This window comes from Drosophila sulfurigaster, chromosome 3, assembly GCF_023558435.1.
Source record: "Drosophila sulfurigaster albostrigata strain 15112-1811.04 chromosome 3, ASM2355843v2, whole genome shotgun sequence".
Lineage (NCBI taxonomy): Eukaryota > Metazoa > Arthropoda > Insecta > Diptera > Drosophilidae > Drosophila > Drosophila sulfurigaster.
Genome location: NC_084883.1, coordinates 8,983,401 through 9,002,800, shown reverse-complemented (window position 1 = coordinate 9,002,800; position 19,400 = coordinate 8,983,401). Strand labels below are relative to the sequence as shown.

At 38.1% G+C, this 19,400-nt stretch overlaps 6 protein-coding genes across 6 annotated transcripts; 5 read left to right on the top strand and 1 right to left on the bottom strand.

Moving 5' to 3' along the window:
• On the bottom strand, positions 1-2,406 carry LOC133840578 (probable cytochrome P450 317a1). The gene has a single exon (XM_062272482.1). The coding sequence runs from the start codon at positions 2,112-2,114 to the stop codon at positions 549-551; it is 1,566 nt and encodes a 521-aa protein (XP_062128466.1). The 5' UTR covers positions 2,115-2,406; the 3' UTR covers positions 1-548.
• Positions 2,407-3,915: 1,509 nt separating this feature from the next.
• Positions 3,916-5,594, top strand: LOC133840579 (probable cytochrome P450 6a21). Its single transcript, XM_062272483.1, has 2 exons — positions 3,916-5,073; positions 5,140-5,594. The coding sequence occupies exons 1-2, from the start codon at positions 3,978-3,980 to the stop codon at positions 5,556-5,558; spliced, it is 1,515 nt and encodes a 504-aa protein (XP_062128467.1). The 5' UTR covers positions 3,916-3,977; the 3' UTR covers positions 5,559-5,594.
• Positions 5,595-7,022: 1,428 nt separating this feature from the next.
• Positions 7,023-8,838, top strand: LOC133846486 (probable cytochrome P450 6a21). Its single transcript, XM_062281489.1, has 2 exons — positions 7,023-8,182; positions 8,243-8,838. The coding sequence occupies exons 1-2, from the start codon at positions 7,087-7,089 to the stop codon at positions 8,659-8,661; spliced, it is 1,515 nt and encodes a 504-aa protein (XP_062137473.1). The 5' UTR covers positions 7,023-7,086; the 3' UTR covers positions 8,662-8,838.
• Positions 8,839-11,456: 2,618 nt separating this feature from the next.
• Positions 11,457-13,152, top strand: LOC133846485 (probable cytochrome P450 6a21). Its single transcript, XM_062281488.1, has 2 exons — positions 11,457-12,606; positions 12,678-13,152. Exons 1-2 carry the CDS (start codon positions 11,511-11,513, stop codon positions 13,094-13,096), a joined length of 1,515 nt encoding a protein of 504 aa, XP_062137472.1. The 5' UTR covers positions 11,457-11,510; the 3' UTR covers positions 13,097-13,152.
• Positions 13,153-13,952: 800 nt separating this feature from the next.
• On the top strand, positions 13,953-15,739 carry LOC133846491 (probable cytochrome P450 6a21). Its single transcript, XM_062281494.1, has 2 exons — positions 13,953-15,073; positions 15,134-15,739. The coding sequence occupies exons 1-2, from the start codon at positions 13,978-13,980 to the stop codon at positions 15,550-15,552; spliced, it is 1,515 nt and encodes a 504-aa protein (XP_062137478.1). The 5' UTR covers positions 13,953-13,977; the 3' UTR covers positions 15,553-15,739.
• Positions 15,740-17,471: 1,732 nt separating this feature from the next.
• Positions 17,472-19,304, top strand: LOC133846484 (probable cytochrome P450 6a21). The gene is made up of 2 exons (XM_062281487.1): positions 17,472-18,687; positions 18,753-19,304. Exons 1-2 carry the CDS (start codon positions 17,592-17,594, stop codon positions 19,169-19,171), a joined length of 1,515 nt encoding a protein of 504 aa, XP_062137471.1. The 5' UTR covers positions 17,472-17,591; the 3' UTR covers positions 19,172-19,304.
• The last annotated feature ends 96 nt before the right edge of the window (positions 19,305-19,400 follow it).

The following is a 19,400-nucleotide window of genomic DNA, read 5'->3' as shown; positions in this document are numbered from 1 at the left end:
TTACAATACAAATGGTCGATAAATATTTAAATAATGGATTTATAGCTCCATGAAGAACACAATTGGAGCGCAGAAGTATATACAGTTTTTGTATGTGTAATTGTAATTAATGAAACATTATACATATATGTATTAATTATACTATAAACTATTTTAAAGAATTTTAAATAAATACAATTTATGTTAAAGCGTTTAAATACAATTGTAAATTAATCTATTTCATATTATTATCATGGTAAATATTTAAATGTTGTTATTACATTTATTTGACTTTCACGTTGATTTTAATAACTTTTTAAATTGTGGATTCGTTTTTATGATTACCAGTTTTATAACTTCAATTCATTTTTAGATTTTGTTATATTTGTACTATTGATTTAAATTTGCTTCTTTATTGCTTTTAAATTTATTGCATAGATTTCAAATTAAGTTTCTCTTCTCTTTCTGTTTTTTAATATCTTTAAATTATTTTATATATTGTTAGGGCCTGTAATACCACTTTGTTCACATTTTAAATTCATTATTCGTACACTGTAACACAACCGATGTTAAAGAGCTCGCTCCTCCAGTCCAGGCTCGACCACGCCCAGAGGTGTCAACTGCAGCGCAATTCCATCGTCAATGTTGACCAGAGGTCGCTTCGAGTTTAAGGTGAACTCAAACTCTAGGATAAGCAGCGAGAGTGCCAAGCGTAGCTGAAGCTGCGCAAATTGCAGTCCAATGCAATTTCGGGCTCCGGCTCCAAAGCCAAACCAAGTGCTCTGCACCTGTAACGAGTCTCGGGGACTGCCCCAACGGTCGGGATTGAAGCGCTCTGGCTCCGGATAATACTCGGGATCGTTGTGTATGGCATGGGTGGGAATAATCAGAAAGAGTTCCTTGAACAGCGTATACTTCAGATGATCTGGCACCGCATAGTCCTCGAGGACACGTCGTTGTATGTACGGTGTAATGGGATGCATACGCAGGGTTTCGTTTATGACATGACCCATTAGTGTCAGGGATTGAATGCACTCGTAACTGAGATTGTTATTATGCTTTGTCATCACCTCCTTGAGTTCCTGCCTCACCTGCGACTGCACTTCGGTGTTGACGGCCAACTCGTAGAGCGCATAGGACAATGTGTTGGCTGTCTGCTCATATCCTGCCTTCAGGAAGACAAATGCATGGGCGGCGAGCTCATGCTGCAGATGGGCATTTAACTCCTTGTCTGCCTCGTATTCGTGTGTGGTTAATTCGAGAGCTTTGATGTCCAGCAACAGCTGTAAATAGTCCTGACAGCGCACTCCGGACGCTTCACGTTGTGCCACAATGTCCTCGAGCAACGTGAGGAAATAAACTTCCGCCTCTTTCGGTGTGAGGCGTAAGCGCAATCGGCGACAGAAATTGGGAAACCGAATCATAATTAGATTGAGCAAATAGCCATGCTTGCGTGTGCTCAACACCAGTTCAGTCATCTCCTCAAATTTCTCCAGTGGATACTTTTTTCTGTGTTCGGCATTCAGACCAAAGACACAGCTGGCCAAGGCTGCGATAACATAGCGTCGCATTAACTTCTGTATATGCAGCGTGGAGTGTTGTTGCTTCATCAGCGTGGTACTGACCACCAAGAGCAGCTGCTCGGCCTCCTCGTATAGACTGCCATAGAGCCAGGCCATGCGATCGCGCTCAAAGCTAGGATCCAGCTTTTGTCGCATCTCCTTCCAGCTGTTGCCACGCAAGCCATACAGATCACCCGACAATGGATCCGTTTTCTGATTGCAGTAAATGCCGCGATCATTGAAATTCCAGAAATCCTTAACCATAATCTGACGAATTAGCTCCCGATCAAGGATCAATGCTCGGGGCTGCAACAAGGCGTAGAAGCCACAGAAGGGACCGCTGCCCTTGAACTTGTTGTAGATGGCCGTGTAATGGGCCGATTTCATGGCATCGGTGCTTAAGCTCTGCGTGACTAGTTGCTTCATGATGGGCCACAATTTTTTGGGGCGCTCATGCGGTATGCCGAGATAGCGCCAATAGTCACGCTGATAACGGACTGCCACAATCAAAAGTAGCAGAAAGCAGAGCACGATAATGCCCAGAATCATGAAAATTATCCACATATTTTGCATTTTGATGGCAGTTACAAAATCGGGCTATAATTATGGAAGCGAATGCGAAAACAACCGACACATGTGTATACTAAGTATGTAAGCGGGTTATTCACAATTTTTTCGGCCAGTGAGTGATTCTTTATGCCCGGAAATTATTCGTAGTCACTCACTCGCACTCACACTCATACACTTGCACTCGTATTCGTATTCGTATTTGTAGTCGCACTCGTTAGCAGTGATCTAATGTCGAACCGCGGTCGCGTTCTCAGCGACAAGTTGAATCTGTTACGTTCATTACCAACCCGTGTTGTTCGACTGACTGCAATTGAGAAATACATATTTACGACACGCTCCAAACAGTCGTGTTGCCGCGTCTCGTCGCGTCTCCTCGCGTCTCATTGGGAGCTTTTCATATATTGCTGGCTGGAGTGCGCTACACTAAAGTTATTGCTGCTTATGGATTGAGTTGGCTTCAACTGCTAACCGGCTTAAGTGTGGGCGTTCGTCTGAGGCCAGGTTGAATAGTCATAAGTAGTTGAATATCCGTCTGAGTCGCATGTGTAGGATGAATCAACAATGTGAATGCGAATACGAATGCTTGCGAGTATAATCAAAAATAATCCAATTGGAGCGTCTCATTTAAGTTAAACTCATTGTAGGGTATTTTGCTAAGCTTACATAGCCGACCTTCTTATAGTATATAACAAACTCATACAATTTAAAGTTCATTTTCGTTTGTTATCAGCTTTTATTTTCATTAGTTTTTTTTTGGTGTAGATAAAAAAGCAGTTGAAATTCCTATTTTACTCTCGTTGAGGTGGGGTTATCTCAATATGGGCCATAAAGAAGTTGCACTGTGCAAAAAAAATTAGTGTGCTCTGTGACTAAATGAACACACACATTTTTAACGTTTATCGAAGTTCGCTAACATATTATTTAATTGTGCACCTTTAATGTATTAAAACCTAAAATATTTCAAAAATTCCCAATGACAATCCAATTCAACTTATTCTCCTAAGTCCATTTAATCTCGATTAATTTGATAAAATAGTCGGAGCTTTTTCTTTCCATGCATTTGTTTTGTAAAGCCGCTGATTTTCACGTCTAATTAGCGGTCTAATGCTACAACAACAATAACGACGTCAACAATACAAAACTCACACACAAAAACGTAAAAAACCAAACAAAACACAGTCACATAAATAAACAAAATAAAAGCTGTTAAACTTTTTCTGTACTAAGTGCTTATATTGTTGTTATTGTTACAGCCAATATCCGTGCTCGAAATCTAATCAACTGCCATATAATGATATCAATAAGAAAGCTTTAGTTGGGTATGCTCGACTCTGCGAAACGTATTAATCACAGTTTTTTATTGTTGTTGATTCACTTAAGTCATAAAATTGCAATTTTATTTAAATATTTAACATCTTCTACGTCTACATTAAAAAATTAATTTATAATTTATAAACATTTTTAATACTTAAAATTTTATTTTTATTTTTTGTTACCCTGTGTTGCAAACTTGCAACTCATTAAATGAAATGGTAATTTAAATTGGTGGATAAAAGGTAAAATGTTGACCTTCCACCATATAACACTAAGCTACATAAACAAGTTTAACTTTGACCAATGTGTATATAGATAAGTTATAATTTAAATACTAATAATTCTAACTTTCTTAGAATATATATTTTGTTTGAAAGTGTAAATTTTATATTGCGCTCAGCTGATCAGCTGTTTATAAAAAACATGTTTGTCATAGTGACTTTGTTTGTGCCTGCTCATGTTTAAAAGAATGAATATTTGGCAGAAAGCTTTCAGTATATTCGTGAATTTCTCCACTTGCACATGAAACCCGTAGACCAGTGAAAGACAAAGATGGATATTGGAATTATACTTCTGAGTGCAGTCCTCGGACTGATTGCTTATGTGTTCTATTTAATGCGTATAAATTTGAAGCATTGGCAGAATCTGGGAATACCATGTGAGGAGCCTCATCTGCTGATGGGAAATTTGGAAGGCGCTCGGGTGAAACGTTCATTTCCAGAGGTCTGGCTGCGCTATTATGCCAAGTTCAAGGGAACGGGACCTTTTGCTGGCTTCTACTGGTTCCGAACTCCAGCTGCATTCGTGTTGGAACCCTTTTTGGCGAAGCATATTTTAATCAAGGATTTCAATAAGTTCACCGATCGAGGATTCTTCCATAACCCCGAGGACGATCCATTGTCGGGGCAGCTTTTTCTTTTGGATGGCCACAAGTGGAAATCCATGAGAAATAAACTCTCATCAACATTTACGTCTGGTAAAATGAAATTCATGTTTCCCACAGTCGTGAAAGTCGGCGAAGAATTCGTTAAAGTCTTTAACGATACGGTTACAAAGAATTCAGTAATTGAAGTGAGGGATCTCTTGGCTCGGTTCACAACGGATGTGATTGGAACTTGTGCTTTCGGTATTGAGTGCAGTAGTCTTAAGAACCCAGATACAGAGTTTCGATTGATGGGACGTCGAGTCATAACCGAGCAGCGTCATGGCTTGCTGGGAATTATAATTAGAAATTGCTTTCCAAAATTCGCACAACGCATACGCATGAAAATGACTCCAGCAGATATCGAGGAATTCTTTATGCGTATCGTAAAAGAAAATGTTTCGTACAGAGAGGAAAATAATATAAGGCGCAATGATTTCATGGATCAGCTGATTGACTTGAAAAATAATCACTTGTTGAAATCTGAGACGGGCGAGAGCATGAATTTGACCATAGAAGAGGTTGCTGCGCAAGCATTTGTCTTCTTTACCGCTGGATTTGAAACCTCTTCAACGACAATGGGATTCGCGTTATATGAACTAGCTCAGCGGCAGGACATTCAGGATCGAGTGAGGGAAGAGATTAATGAAGTTCTAGCCAATCATAATGGAGAGTTAACCTACGAGGCTCTAAAGGAGATGACCTATCTAAATCAGATTATTTCGGGTAATGACGAGTCAATGTAATCTAAGGCGTAAAACTATATACATAATATTATTGTTCCAATTTTAGAAACTCTTCGTCTGTGGACTGTTTTGCCTGTGTTGAATCGCGAATGCCTGGAAGACTTTGTTGTACCAGGCTATCCGAATTATGTTATCAAAAAGGGGATGGCAGTTATAATTCCCGCTGGTGCGATGCATCGTGACGAGGCGCTGTATCCCAATCCTAACGAATTTAATCCGGACAACTTCGAGCCTGAGCGAGTGAAGAACCGTGACTCTGTGGAGTGGCTGCCTTTTGGTGATGGACCCCGGAACTGTATTGGAATGCGATTTGGAGAAATGCAGGCTCGCATTGGTCTAGTGAAGATTCTAACGAAGTTCAGATTCTTGGTATGTGACCAAACGCCTATCCCCATTAAATATGATATTAAGAGTTTTCTGGTGTCAAGTGCTTCGGGTATCCATCTAAAGGTGGAGAAAGTGTGAAAGGCTGCAAACTCTATTGTAATTATATATAGAAATAAAAATATCATAAAAATTTATTTTTCGAAGTATTTTAGAATTTCTTTTGCATTCAATGTAATGACCTTAACCCTACGAAAGTGAATTGGCCTAGGTCGGGACCGAGTACTCTCTCTCTTTTCCTGAACTGAGGATGACTCATAACAATGTTGCTTTCGAGCATGACAAAACTAAATGCTTAATATTTTCGCTCACACAAATTTCTGGCTGATAAAAATTTTGTTATATAGCCCAGTCGGCTTATTGCAAAAAAAACAGGGTGATTGAACTGACATTGAATGTATGCATAAAATTCTCCAATTTTGAATACAACAAGTAAGAAAGCTACAGTCGAGTGTACTCGACTGTGAGATACCCGCTACCCATTTTGAATAAAAGAAATATATTTTGCGGTATTATTCTCAAAATATACCAAATATACTGCAAATATACTAAAAATATACCAAATGGTATATGTGGTATATCGATATAGTACCGCATTCAAAATATACCATAGACGGCTCAATATACCAGATTGTCAGCAAAAGCAACTAAGACCCCTAGTAAGTAGGCGTTTTTGCCCAAACAAAAGTATTTGTTTAATAACTTCAACAATTTTTATCTGATCGCAACCAAATTTTCAGGAATCATAACTACTATAGTTATTATTATATTTACCGCAACTCTAGCTTTAAAATTACGCTTGTTATTGATTTGCGGGGGCGGAGGTGGGCGTGGCAAGAATTTGAAACAAACTTGATCTGCGTGCAAACATAACAAATGCTGTCGAAAAAATTATAGCTCTATCTCTCGTAGTCTCTGAGATCTAGGTGTTCATACGGACAGACGGACAGACACACAGATACACAGACGGACAGACGGACATGGCTCTAGCCATGACGATCTAGTCTCGGCTGTTGACGCTGATCAAGAATATATATACTTTATAGGGTCGGAGATGCCTCCTTCTACATGTTACATACATTTTCTGTCTGCATAAAGTTATAATACCCTTCTACCCTATGGGTAGCGGGTATAAAAAGTAAGAAAGTTACATTCGAGTGTGCATCCGCGTTTAATACATCTAATGTAAAAGCGGAACAGTGCGGCAATATCGTTAAAATATACCAAATTAATATACCAAAATGAATATGTAGTATATCGACATATGTACTACTATACTCAAAGTTATAATGAGCTATAATACGCGTTTACCTTATGAGTGGCGGGTATACAAATAAAATCGAATTTTTTATAAAAATGTTTATAATTTCGAAATTTTCGTCCATTTTACAATATTATTTTCTTTAATTCACCCTGTCGCATACTTTGTGCTTATCATAAGTGCTCCAATTGCTAATCGTATAGCTGATATAAACATAGTTTGTTATTCTGCCGACAAGCAAGAACGAGCAATCTGCCTATAAAACAGGTAGAATTTGGTGGAAATTCACAGTAGCTTGCCGAGCTCGGAGATTTACAGTCAGAGCTCAGTGTTTCTTTTGGAGTGAACATGGGAGTGGGGTTGGTGCTACTTACAGCTCTGCTGGGGCTGCTTGGGTACGTCTTTCACTGCATGCGAAACAGGATGCAGTACTGGCAGAAGCTGGGGATACCGTGCGAAGAGCCTCATATTCTATTGGGCAACATGAAAGAAGCTCGTACCACACTTTCCGCCCACGAAGTTTTCTTGAAGTATTACAATAAATTCCGAGGCATGGGACCATTTGTTGGTTTCTATTTTTTCCATCGCCCGGCAGTTCTGGTTATGGATCTATTTTTAGTGAAGCAAATATTGATTAAGGAATTCAACATCTTCACGGATCGCGGCTTCTTTAGCAACCCTGAGGAAGATCCCCTTTCTGGTCGTTTGGCGCTACTCGACGGACACAAGTGGAGGAGCATGAGGCATAAACTAACATCGACATTTACCTCTGGCAAAATTAAGTTGATGTTTCCCACAGTTGTCAAAGTGAGTCATGAATTTGTCGATGTTTTCGGTGAAATGACGGCAAAGTCATCGATTGTGGAGGTCAAGGAGTTGCTAGCACGGTTTACCACAGATGTTATTGGAACTTGTGCCTTTGGCATTGACTGCAACAGTCTCAAAGATCCCGAGGCTGAGTTTAGGGTTATGGGACGGCGTGCGTTAAGTGAAATGCGACATGGTCGCCTTGGAATGGCATTCTTAACTAGTTATCCTGATTTGGCTCGACGATTGCACATGAAGATGACACCAGATCACATTGAAAACTTCTTTTTGCGCATTGTGAAGGAGACGGTTAAATTTAGGGAGGAGAATGGAATACGGCGCAATGATTTTATGGATCAGTTGATTGACTTGAAGAACAACAATCTATTAAAGTCAGAGACTGGAGAGAGTATGAATTTAACCATTGAAGAAGTGACTGCTCAGGCATATCTGTTCTTTAATGCTGGCTTCGAAACCTCTTCCACCACAATGGGATTTGCCCTGTACGAGTTGGCTCAACATTCCGATATACAACAGCGAATGAGAGATGAGGTGAACAAGGTGTTGTCAGCAAATAATGGAGAGCTAACTTATGAAGCGCTAAAGGATATGGTTTACGTAAATCAAGTCATATCAGGTATATACTTGTTATTTGAAATGTCTCTGCTTGTTATTCATTTCGAATATTTTATCACAGAAATTCTTCGTCTTTACACTGTACTTCCAATACTGAGTCGTCAGGCTCTTGAGGACTACGTTGTGCCCGGCTATCCGAAATATGTCATCAAGAAGGGCATGCCTGTGATAATTCCCGCTGGTGCCATGCATCGGGATGAGAAATTGTATCCTAATCCAAATCAATTCAATCCAGACAACTTCGAACCAGAGCGAGTGAAGAACCGTGATTCTGTGGAGTGGTTGCCATTTGGTGATGGACCTCGCAACTGCATTGGAATGCGATTTGGAGAAATGCAGGCTCGCATTGGTCTAGCCATGCTTGTCAAGAATTTTAAATTCAGCGTGTGTGCTAAGACTCCTATACCGATGAAGTACAATAAGTCGAGCTTCTTGTTAAACAGTGAATCTGGTATCTTCTTGCACGTGGAGCGCATTTAATGGATGTCTTGTCTTCAAGACTATACTCAATAGCTAAAGTTATTGTTTTATTTAGTTCTTGACAGTCGTTGTTGCAATGGTTTTGTATTTCTTTAACAAGCTTTTTATCTTATTCTGGTTCAGAAATTTGTTAAATGCAAACTGGATCAATAAAAATTATTATCACATTCTCCAACTTATTTAACTCTGATATACTTTCGCTTAAAAATCTTTTATAGGTATGATATGCAATTACCACAATAAAGCTAATAGCAAACCACAAAAAATGGTTGATTACTGACATTTTAAGAATTTTATCAATCTGGTTAAGGGCTAATTATATCGTTATACTTAAGTAATTCTTAATTCTGCAATATTAAAGCAACGATCAAAGCTTATTGAAGACAAACATACTATTATATTGATTATGCATTTTAAAATTTACTTGAATGTTTTAAGAAATTGACAACGAAAAAGTAGTAAAAAGTATTAAGTTGAGTACATGAATTTTTTCAATTAAAAATACATTAATATTTAGACAAAACTATTATGTTGTTAAAACTATTGAAAATCTGCAACTATAATAATATAAAATGATAGTTACTTTTAAAAGATACAAATTCTTTTGTTTTAGATCTTGAATATTTCCAGAATGCACACGAAAGATACGGGCAGAAACGGATTTTTTTTTTTAAGTTTGATATAACTAAAAGTATTTACGCACATAATATGTACATTTGTATTTCTATAACTTATTATGTTGAAGCTTGAACAGTTTTATATGAATTAAAAAAAGAAAGAAGTGCAGATATATGTATGTATGTAGCACTACACATTCTTAAATTATCTGGTTTCATAAATGAATTTTACTAATTAATCTTTTTGTTTTCAAAACTTAATTCTATACGAGTGTTTTTTTCATCTAATAAATTTGTGTTACGAAAATTAAATAAACAACAAAGCTTTAAAAGCGCCATAAAGCTGAATTAGCGGCATCTATTGCTCATAGCAACAGTCAAGTTAGAAATTGCATCAGATAGATAGATTTCGTTGAGTTTTTATACCCGCTACCCATAGGGTAGAAGGGTATTATAACTTTGTGCCGGCAGGAAATGTATGTAACAGGTAGAAGGAGGCATCTCCGACCCTATAAAGTATATATATTCTTGATCAGCGTCAACAGCCGAGACGATCTAGCCATGTCCGTCTGTCCTTCCGTCCGTATGAAACACTGGATCTCAGAGACTATAAGAGATAGAGCTATCATTTTTTTTCGACAGCATTTGTTATGTTTGCACGCAGATCAAGTTTGTTTCAAATTTTTGCCACGCCCATTTCCGCCCCCGAAAATCTAAAAAATCGAGTAACAAGCGTAGAGTTACGAATTTTGGTATATACAATAATTACTGTAGTAGTTATGATTCCTGAAAATTTGGTTGCGATCAGATAAAAATTGTGGAAGTTATTAAAGAAATACTTTTGTATGGGCAAAAACGCCTACTTACTAGGGGTCTGAGTTGCTTTGGCTGACAATCTGGTATATTGCGCCGTCGATGGTATATTTTGAATGGTGTACTATATCGATATACCAAACATACCATTTGGTATAATTTTAGTATTTTTTAATATTTTCGGTATATTTTGAAAATGATACCACAATATTTTGCCTTTATTAAAAATGGGTAGCGGGTATCTCACATTCGAGCACACTCGACTGTAACTTTCTTACTTGTTTTTTTTTCATAAAGTTCTGGTATGCGCCAGCTGACGTTTAGTGGGTATAATTTTTATTCACTTAATTTATTTAATTTAATTTAGTTATTGTCTGACAAAAGTGTATGATACTAAGAAGTAGAATTAATCAATATTTCATTAACAACTTAAGATAATTAAATTAGAAAACTATGTTGTGAAAAAAAATGCATAGACTTTACCGTTTCAATTGTGTGTTGATATATTAGGCAGTGAATGAATACTAATTTTGTCGGACAGTGTAATTTTTATAATCCTCTCAGCTGATCAGCTGTTTATAAAAACAAGTAAGAAAGCTACAGTCGAGTGTACTCGACTGTGAGATACCCGCTACCCATTTTAAATAAAAGCAATATATTTTGCGGTATATTTCTCAAAATATACCAAATGTACTACAAAAATACTAAAAATATACCAAATGGTATATGTGGTATATCGATATAGTACCGCATTCAAAATATACCATAGACGGCACAATATACCAGATTGTCAGACAAAGTAACTAAGGCCCTTAGTAATAAGTAGGCCATACAAAAGTATTTCCTTAATAACTTCGACAATTTTTATCTGATTGCGACCAAATTTTCAGGAATCATAACTACTATAGTAATTATTGTATATACCTATTACTGTATATCTAGCTTTAAAATTACGCTTGTTATTTGATTTTTTTGATTTGCGTGGGCGGAAGTGGGCGTGGCAAAAATTTGAAACAAACACGATCTGCGTGCAAACATAACAAATGTTGTCGAAAAAATTAGAGCTTTATCTCTTATAGTCTCTGCGATCTAGGTGTTCATACGGTCGGACGGACAGACACACAGACGGACAGACGGACATGGCTAGATCATCTCGACTGTTGACGCTGATCAAGAATATATATACTTTATAGGGTCGAAGATGCCTCCTTCTACCTGTTACATACATTTCCTGCCGGCACAAAGTTATAATACCCTTCTACCCTATGGGTAGCGGGTATAATAAAAAACATGTTTGTCATAGTGACTTTGTTTGTACTTGCGCATGTTTAAAAGAATAAACATTTGGCACAAAGCTTTCAGTACATTCGTTAATTTCTCCACTTGCGCATGAAACCCGTAGACCAGTAAAAGACAAAGATGGATATTGGAATTATACTTCTGAGTGCAGTCCTCGGACTGATTGCTTATGTGATTTATTTAATGCGTAGCAGTTTGAAGCATTGGCAGAATCTGGGAATACCATGTGAGGAGCCTCATCTGCTGATGGGAAACTTGGAAGGCGCTCGGGTGAAACGTTCATTTCCAGAGGTCTGGCTGCGTTATTATGCCAAGTTCAAGGGAACGGGACCTTTTGCTGGCTTCTACTGGTTCCGAACTCCAGCTGCATTCGTGTTGGAACCCTTTTTGGCGAAGCATATTTTAATCAAGGATTTCAATAAGTTCACCGATCGAGGATTCTTCCATAACCCCGAGGACGATCCATTGTCGGGGCAGCTTTTCCTTTTGGATGGCCACAAGTGGAAATCCATGAGAAATAAACTCTCATCTACGTTTACGTCTGGTAAAATGAAATTCATGTTTCCCACAGTCGTGAAAGTCGGTGAAGAATTCGTTAAAGTCTTTAACGATACGGTTACAAAGAATTCTGTAATTGAAGTGAGAGATCTCTTGGCTCGGTTCACAACGGATGTGATTGGAACTTGTGCTTTCGGTATTGAGTGCAGTAGTCTCAAGAACCCAGATACAGAGTTTCGATTGATGGGACGTCGAGTCATAACCGAGCAGCGTCATGGCTTGCTGGGAATTATAATAAGGAATTGCTTTCCAAAATTCGCACAACGCATACGCATGAAAATGACTCCAGCAGATATCGAGGAATTCTTTATGCGTATCGTAAAAGAAAATGTTTCGTACAGAGAGGAAAATAATATAAGGCGCAATGATTTCATGGATCAGCTGATTGACTTGAAAAATAATCACTTGTTGAAATCTGAGACGGGCGAGAGCATGAATTTGACCATAGAAGAGGTTGCTGCGCAAGCATTTGTCTTCTTTACCGCTGGATTTGAAACCTCTTCAACGACAATGGGATTCGCGTTATATGAACTAGCTCAGCGGCAGGACATTCAGGATCGAGTGAGGGAAGAGATTAATGAAGTTCTAGCCAATCATAATGGAGAGTTAACCTACGAGGCTCTAAAGGAGATGACCTATCTAAATCAGATTATTTCGGGTAATGACGAGTTAATGTAATCTAAGACGTAAAACTGAATATAATACATATTATTATTGTGCCATCTTTAGAAACTCTTCGTCTGTGGACTGTTTTGCCTGTGTTGAATCGCGAATGCCTGGAAGACTTTGTTGTACCAGGCTATCCGAATTATGTTATCAAAAAGGGGATGGCAGTTATAATTCCCGCTGGAGCGATGCATCGTGACGAGGCGCTCTATCCCAATCCGAACGATTTTAATCCGGACAACTTCGAGCCTGAGCGAGTGAAGAACCGTGACTCTGTGGAGTGGCTGCCTTTTGGTGATGGACCTCGTAACTGCATTGGAATGCGATTTGGAGAAATGCAGGCTCGCATTGGTCTAGTGAAGATCCTAACGAAGTTCAGATTCTTGGTATGTGGGCAAACGCCTATCCCCATTAAATATGATATTAAGAGTTTTCTGGTGTCAAGTGCTTCGGGTATCCATCTAAAGGTGGAGAAAGTGTGAAAGACTACAAACTCTATTGTAATTATGTATAGAAATAAAAATTACGTAAAAATTTATTTTTCGAAGTATTTTAGAATTTTTTCGCATTCAATGTAATGAATACCCAACCTAGACCGTAGAAAAGTGAATTGGGCTAGGTCGGGACCGAGTACTCTCCCTTCCCTGAACTGAGGATGACTCATAATTTTGTTGCTTTCGAGCATGACAAAACTAAATGCTTGTTTTTTGTCCAGTAATGTTTTTCGCTCACACCTGTTACTGCTTTCACACAAATTTCTGGCTGATAACAATTTTGTTATATAGCCCAGTCGACTGATTGCAAAATAAACAGGGTGATTGAACTGACATTGAATGTATGCGTAAATTTCACTAATTTAGTATATAAAAAGTAAGAAAGTTACAATCGAGTGTGCATCCGCATTTAATACATGTAATGTAAAAGCAGAACAGTGCGGCATTACCGTTAAAATATACCAAATTAACATACCAAAATGAATAGTATTAGTATATCGATATATGTACTACTACACTCCATATTATAATGCGTTATAATACGCTTCTAACTTATGAGTGGCGGGTATACAAATAAAATCGAATTTTTTATAAAAACGTTCGAAATTTTCGGTCATTTTAAAACATTGTTTTATGTAATTCACCCTGTCGCATACTTTATGTTTGCCAGGCATTGCCAAAATTAGCTTTCTTATCATAAGTGCTCCGATTGCTAATCGTAGAGCTGATATAAACAATGTTTGTCATTCTGGCGACAAGCAAGAACGAGCAATCTGCCTTTAAAACAGCTACAATTTTATAGAAATTCTCAGTAGCTTGCGGAGCTCGGAGATTTACAGTAAGAGCTCAGTGTTTCTTTTGGAGTGACCATGGGAGTAGGGTTGGTGCTACTCACAGCCCTGCTGGGGCTGCTTGGGTACGTCTTTCACCGCATGCGGAACAGGATGCAGTACTGGCAGAAGCTGGGGATACCGTGCGATGAGCCTCATCTTCTATTGGGCAACATGAAAGAAGCTCGTACTACACTTGCCGTCAACGAAGTTTTCTTGAAGTATTACAACAAATTCCGGGGTATGGGACCATTTGTTGGCTTCTATTTTTTCAATCGTCCGGCAGTGTTGATAATGGAGCCATTTTTAGTGAAGCAAATATTGATTAAAGAATTCAACAACTTCACGGATCGCGGCTTCTTTAACAACCCTGAGGATGATCCCCTTTCTGGTCGTTTGGTGCTACTCGACGGACACAAGTGGAGGAGCATGAGGCATAAGCTATCATCGACATTTACCTCTGGCAAAATTAAGTTTATGTTTCCCACAGTTGTCAAAGTGAGTCATGAATTTGTCGATGTTTTCGGTGATATGACGGCAAAGTCATCGATTGTGGAGGTCAAGGAGTTGCTAGCACGATTTACCACAGATGTTATTGGAACTTGTGCCTTTGGCATTGACTGCAGCAGTCTCAAAGATCCCGAGGCTGAGTTTAGGGTTATGGGACGGCGTGCGTTGAGTGAAATGCGACATGGTCGCCTTGGAATGGCATTCCTATCAAGTTTTCCTGATTTGGCTCGACGATTGCACATGAAGATGACACCAGATCACATTGAAAAGTTCTTTTTGCGCATAGTAAAGGAGACGGTTACCTTTAGAGAGGAGAACGGCATACGGCGCAATGATTTTATGGATCAGTTGATTGATTTAAAGAATAACAATCTATTAAAGTCAGAGACTGGAGAGAGTATGAATTTAACCATTGAAGAAGTGACTGCTCAGGCATATCTCTTCTTTAATGCTGGCTTCGAAACCTCTTCCACTACAATGGGATTTGCCCTGTACGAGTTGGCTCAACATTCCGATATACAACAGCGAATGAGGGATGAGGTGAACAAAGTGTTGTCAGCGAATAATGGAGAGCTAACTTATGAAGGACTAAAGGATATGGTTTATGTTAATCAGGTCATATCAGGTATATACTTGTAATTTAAAATGTCTCTTCTTGATATTCATTTCGAATATTTTATCATAGAAACTCTTCGTCTTTACACTGTGCTGCCAATACTTAATCGTCAGGCTCTTGAGGACTACGTTGTGCCCGGCTATCCGAAATATGTCATCAAGAAGGGCATGCCGGTGTTAATTCCCGCTGGTGCCATGCATCGGGATGAGAAGTTGTATCCCAATCCGAATACATTTAATCCAGACAACTTCGAACCTGAGCGAGTGAAGAACCGTGATTCTGTGGAGTGGTTGCCATTTGGTGATGGACCCCGGAACTGCATTGGAATGCGATTTGGAGAAATGCAGGCTCGCATTGGTCTAGCTATGCTTGTCAAGAATTTTAAATTCAGCGTGTGTGCTAAGACTCCTATACCGATGAAGTACAATAAGTCGAGCTTCTTGTTAAACAGTGAATCTGGTATCTTCTTGCACGTGGAGCGCATTTAATGGATGTCTTGTCTTCAAGACTATACTCAATAGCTAAAGTAATTGTTTTATTTAGTTCTTGACAGTCGTTGTTGCAATGGTTTTGTATTTCTTTAACGAGATTTTTATCTTATTCTGGTTCAGAAATTTGTTAAATGCAAACAGGATCAATAAAAATTCTTATCACATTCTCCAGCCAAATTAATTCTGTTATACTTTCGCTTAAAAATCTTGTATAGGTATGATATGCAATTACCACAATAAAGCTAATAGCGAACCACAAAAAATGGTTGATTACTGACATTTTAAGAATTTCATCAATATGGGTTAGGGCTAATTTTATCGTTAGACTCAAGTAATTTTTAACTCTACAATATTAAAGCAACGATCAAAGCTTATCGAAGACAAACATTCTATTGTATTGATTATGCATTTTAAAATTTACTTAAATGTTTTAAGAATTTGTAATAAAAAGAATTAAGTTAAGTACATGAACTTTTTCAATTAAAAGTACATTTATATTTTGCCAAAAATATTATGTTGTTATTGAAAATCTGTAACTATAATAATATAAAATAATAGTTACTTGTAAAAGATACAAATTCTTTGAATCTTGAAAAAGGGTGTTTGCCAATATTTCATGTATGCACACGAAAGATGCGGGCAGAAACGGAAATTTTTTTTTAAAGTTTGTTATAACTAAATTTATTTACGCACATAATATGTACATTTTTATAACCGCTACCTATAGGGTAGAAGGGTATTATAATTTTGTGCCGGCAGGAAATGTATGTAACAGGTAGAAGGAGGCATCTCCGACCCTATAAAGTATATATATTCTTGATCAGCGTCAACTGCCGAGACGATCTAGCCATGTCCGTCTGTCCGTCTGTCCGTCTGTGTGTCTGTCCGTATGAACACCTAAATCTCAGAGACTATAAGAGATAGAGCAATAATTTTTTTCGACAGCATTTGTTATGTTTGCACGCAGATCAAGTTTGTTTCAAATTTTTGCCACGCCCCCTTCCGACCCCGCAATTTAAAAAAAAACGAATAGCAAGGGTTATTTTAAAGCTAGAGCTGCGAGCTTTTGGTATATACAATAACAACTATATAACATAAGTTGTGATTCCTGAAAATTCGAAAGGTATTAAATAAATACTTTAGTATGGGCAAAAACGCCTTCTTACAGGGGGTCTGAGTTGCTTTATCCGACAATCTGGTATATTGTGCCGTCTATGGTATATTTTGAATGTGGTACCATATCGATATACCAAATATACCACTCGGTATATTTTTTAGTATTTTTACAGTATTTTTGGTATATATTTAAAAATAATACCGCAATATTTTGCTTTTATTCAAAATGGGTAGCAGGTATCTCACAGTCGAGCACACTCGACTGTAACTTTCTTACTTCTTTTATGTATAACTTGTTATGTTCAAGCTTGAACAGTTTTATATGAATAAAAAAGCGAAAGAAATGCAGATATATGTATGTATGTAGTACTACACATTCTTAAATTATCTGGTTTCATATATGAATTTTATTAATAAATCTTTTTTTTTTAAAACTTAATTCAGCACGAGTGTTTTTTTTCTCTTATAAATTTGCGTTACGAAAATTAAATAAACAGCAAAGCTTCTAAAGCGCCATGAAGCTGAATTAGCGCCATCTATTGTTCATAGCAACAATCAAGTTAGAAATTGCATCAGATAGATAGATTTCGTTTAGTTTGTTATTTTTATTTATTATAATGTGAATATTGGACAAAGGGTGTCACATTAGTCAATAACTGTTCAAATTACGTTTGCTATATTTATACTACTTAAACTTGTAGATTTGCTTCTAAGTAATCGGCATGTTGCGATGTAGAAATTACTATCAGAGTGACATTGCAAGCTTTAACTGCCTTTAAAATAACTGCGCTCATCGGAGAGGCTCTCAGTAGTCAACAGCGGTTCATTGACATCGCACACGGGTTGTGCTGCGTTTTCTTTGCTTGAATTTGTTTGATATATATTATAATAATAGAACTAGTTGTCGAAGACCCAATATTATGGGAATCGGAATTTTGTTAATCACAGTGTTGATAGCCCTGCTTGGCTATCTTTTTATAAGACTTCGACGCAGCCAGCAGTACTGGCAAAACCTGGGCATACCATGTGAATCACCACATCCAATATTGGGTAACTTGAAAGGCGTCCACACTACGCGCTCGTTCACTGAGATCTGGCTGGAATATTATTCTAAATTTCGAGGAACAGGACCTTTTGCTGGCTTTTATTGGTTCCTGCGTCCAGCAGTTTTCATATTGGAGCCGTTCTTGGTGAAACACATTCTTATTAAGGATTTCAATAAGTTCACGGATCGAGGATTCTTTCACAACCCCGAGGATGATCCATTGTCTGGGCAGCTCTTTCTTCTGGATGGCCACAAATGGAAGTCGATGAGAAATAAACTTTCGTCCACATTTACTTCCGGAAAAATTAAACACATGTTTCCCTTGGTCGTGAAAGTTAGTGATGAATTCATTGATGTTTTCGGCGATATGGTTACGAAATCCGAGGTTGTTGAAGTAAGGGAACTTTTGGCACGATTCACTACAGATGTTATTGGAACTTGTGCCTTTGGCATTGAGTGCAGCAGTCTCAAGGATCCTGAAGCGGAGTTTCGCGTTATGGGCAGAAAGTCTTTAACAGATTTACGCCATAATATATTGGGCATCATGATGTTAAACAGTTTCCCCAAATTTTCGAGACGTATACATATGAAAATGACTCCCGAACACATTGAGAAATTTTTCTTGCGGATTGTGAAAGAAACAATCGCAATTAGGGAGCAAAACAATATTAGACGCAATGATTTCATGGATCAATTGATTGACCTGAAGAACAATCGCTTAATGAAATCAGAGACTGGGGAGAGTATGAGTTTGACAGTAGAAGAAATTACAGCGCAGGCTTTTGTATTCTTCAGTGCTGGATTTGAAACGTCATCGACTACGATGGGATTTGCATTATACGAACTGGCTCAGCGTCAGGACATCCAGGATAGATTACGTAAGGAGTGCATCGAGGTACTGGCAAAACATGACGGAGAGTTGACCTATGAGAGTCTGAAGGAAATGGGATACCTCTGTCAGGTTATATCAGGTAAGTTCTACTTGATTGACAAGAAATCGGTTATTTATTATCAGAATGGCGTTCTTTCGCTTTAGAAACTCTTCGTCTGTGGACTGTGCTTCCTATACTTAACCGCGAATGCCTTGAGGATTTTGTTGTGCCCGGCTATCCGAATTATGTCATAAAGAAGGGCATGCCGGTATTAATTCCCGCTGGTGCCATGCATCGCGATGAGAAGTTGTATCCTAACCCGAATGAATTCAATCCAGACAACTTCGAACCAGAGCGCGTTAAGAACCGTGACTCTGTGGAGTGGTTGCCATTTGGGGATGGACCCCGCAACTGCATTGGAATGCGATTTGGAGAAATGCAGGCTCGCATTGGTCTTTCCAAGCTCATAACGAAGTTTAAATTCTCTGTGTGTGATCAGACAACTATACCCATTAAATATGATGTAAAGAGCTTCCTAATTTCAAGTGCTTCGGGCATCTATTTGAAAGTGGAGAGAATTTAATAAATGTGTTTACGAAGTGTATAAATGTGAATGTAATAGCTTTGTGCTGCACACGCAATTATGTTTGGCCTAATGCTATTCAAGCGATGCTTGGGTTATGGATCATTGGTCAACTGTTCAACAATAAAATGTATATAGATAAAGTTGTACTTAAAATATTATAGTATATGACACTGCTTAAAGAATTTTAATTTGTTTATGCTTTGAATACATATGTATATGTCGAAAG

What these genes read in the sequence shown, in the direction of transcription:
- LOC133846491 (XM_062281494.1), top strand. Translation starts at nt 13,978, where the DNA reads ATGGGAGTAGGGTTGGTGCTACTCACAGCCCTGCTGGGGCTGCTTGGG. An exon ending in TGTTAATCAGGTCATATCAG is followed by an intron (nt 15,074 to 15,133) that starts GTATATACTTGT and finishes ATTTTATCATAG; the next exon opens with AAACTCTTCGTCTTTACACT.
- LOC133840578 (XM_062272482.1), bottom strand. Translation starts at nt 2,114, where the DNA reads ATGCAAAATATGTGGATAATTTTCATGATTCTGGGCATTATCGTGCTC.
- LOC133846485 (XM_062281488.1), top strand. Translation starts at nt 11,511, where the DNA reads ATGGATATTGGAATTATACTTCTGAGTGCAGTCCTCGGACTGATTGCT. An exon ending in TCTAAATCAGATTATTTCGG is followed by an intron (nt 12,607 to 12,677) that starts GTAATGACGAGT and finishes TGCCATCTTTAG; the next exon opens with AAACTCTTCGTCTGTGGACT.
- LOC133840579 (XM_062272483.1), top strand. Translation starts at nt 3,978, where the DNA reads ATGGATATTGGAATTATACTTCTGAGTGCAGTCCTCGGACTGATTGCT. An exon ending in TCTAAATCAGATTATTTCGG is followed by an intron (nt 5,074 to 5,139) that starts GTAATGACGAGT and finishes TTCCAATTTTAG; the next exon opens with AAACTCTTCGTCTGTGGACT.
- LOC133846484 (XM_062281487.1), top strand. Translation starts at nt 17,592, where the DNA reads ATGGGAATCGGAATTTTGTTAATCACAGTGTTGATAGCCCTGCTTGGC. An exon ending in CCTCTGTCAGGTTATATCAG is followed by an intron (nt 18,688 to 18,752) that starts GTAAGTTCTACT and finishes CTTTCGCTTTAG; the next exon opens with AAACTCTTCGTCTGTGGACT.
- LOC133846486 (XM_062281489.1), top strand. Translation starts at nt 7,087, where the DNA reads ATGGGAGTGGGGTTGGTGCTACTTACAGCTCTGCTGGGGCTGCTTGGG. An exon ending in CGTAAATCAAGTCATATCAG is followed by an intron (nt 8,183 to 8,242) that starts GTATATACTTGT and finishes ATTTTATCACAG; the next exon opens with AAATTCTTCGTCTTTACACT.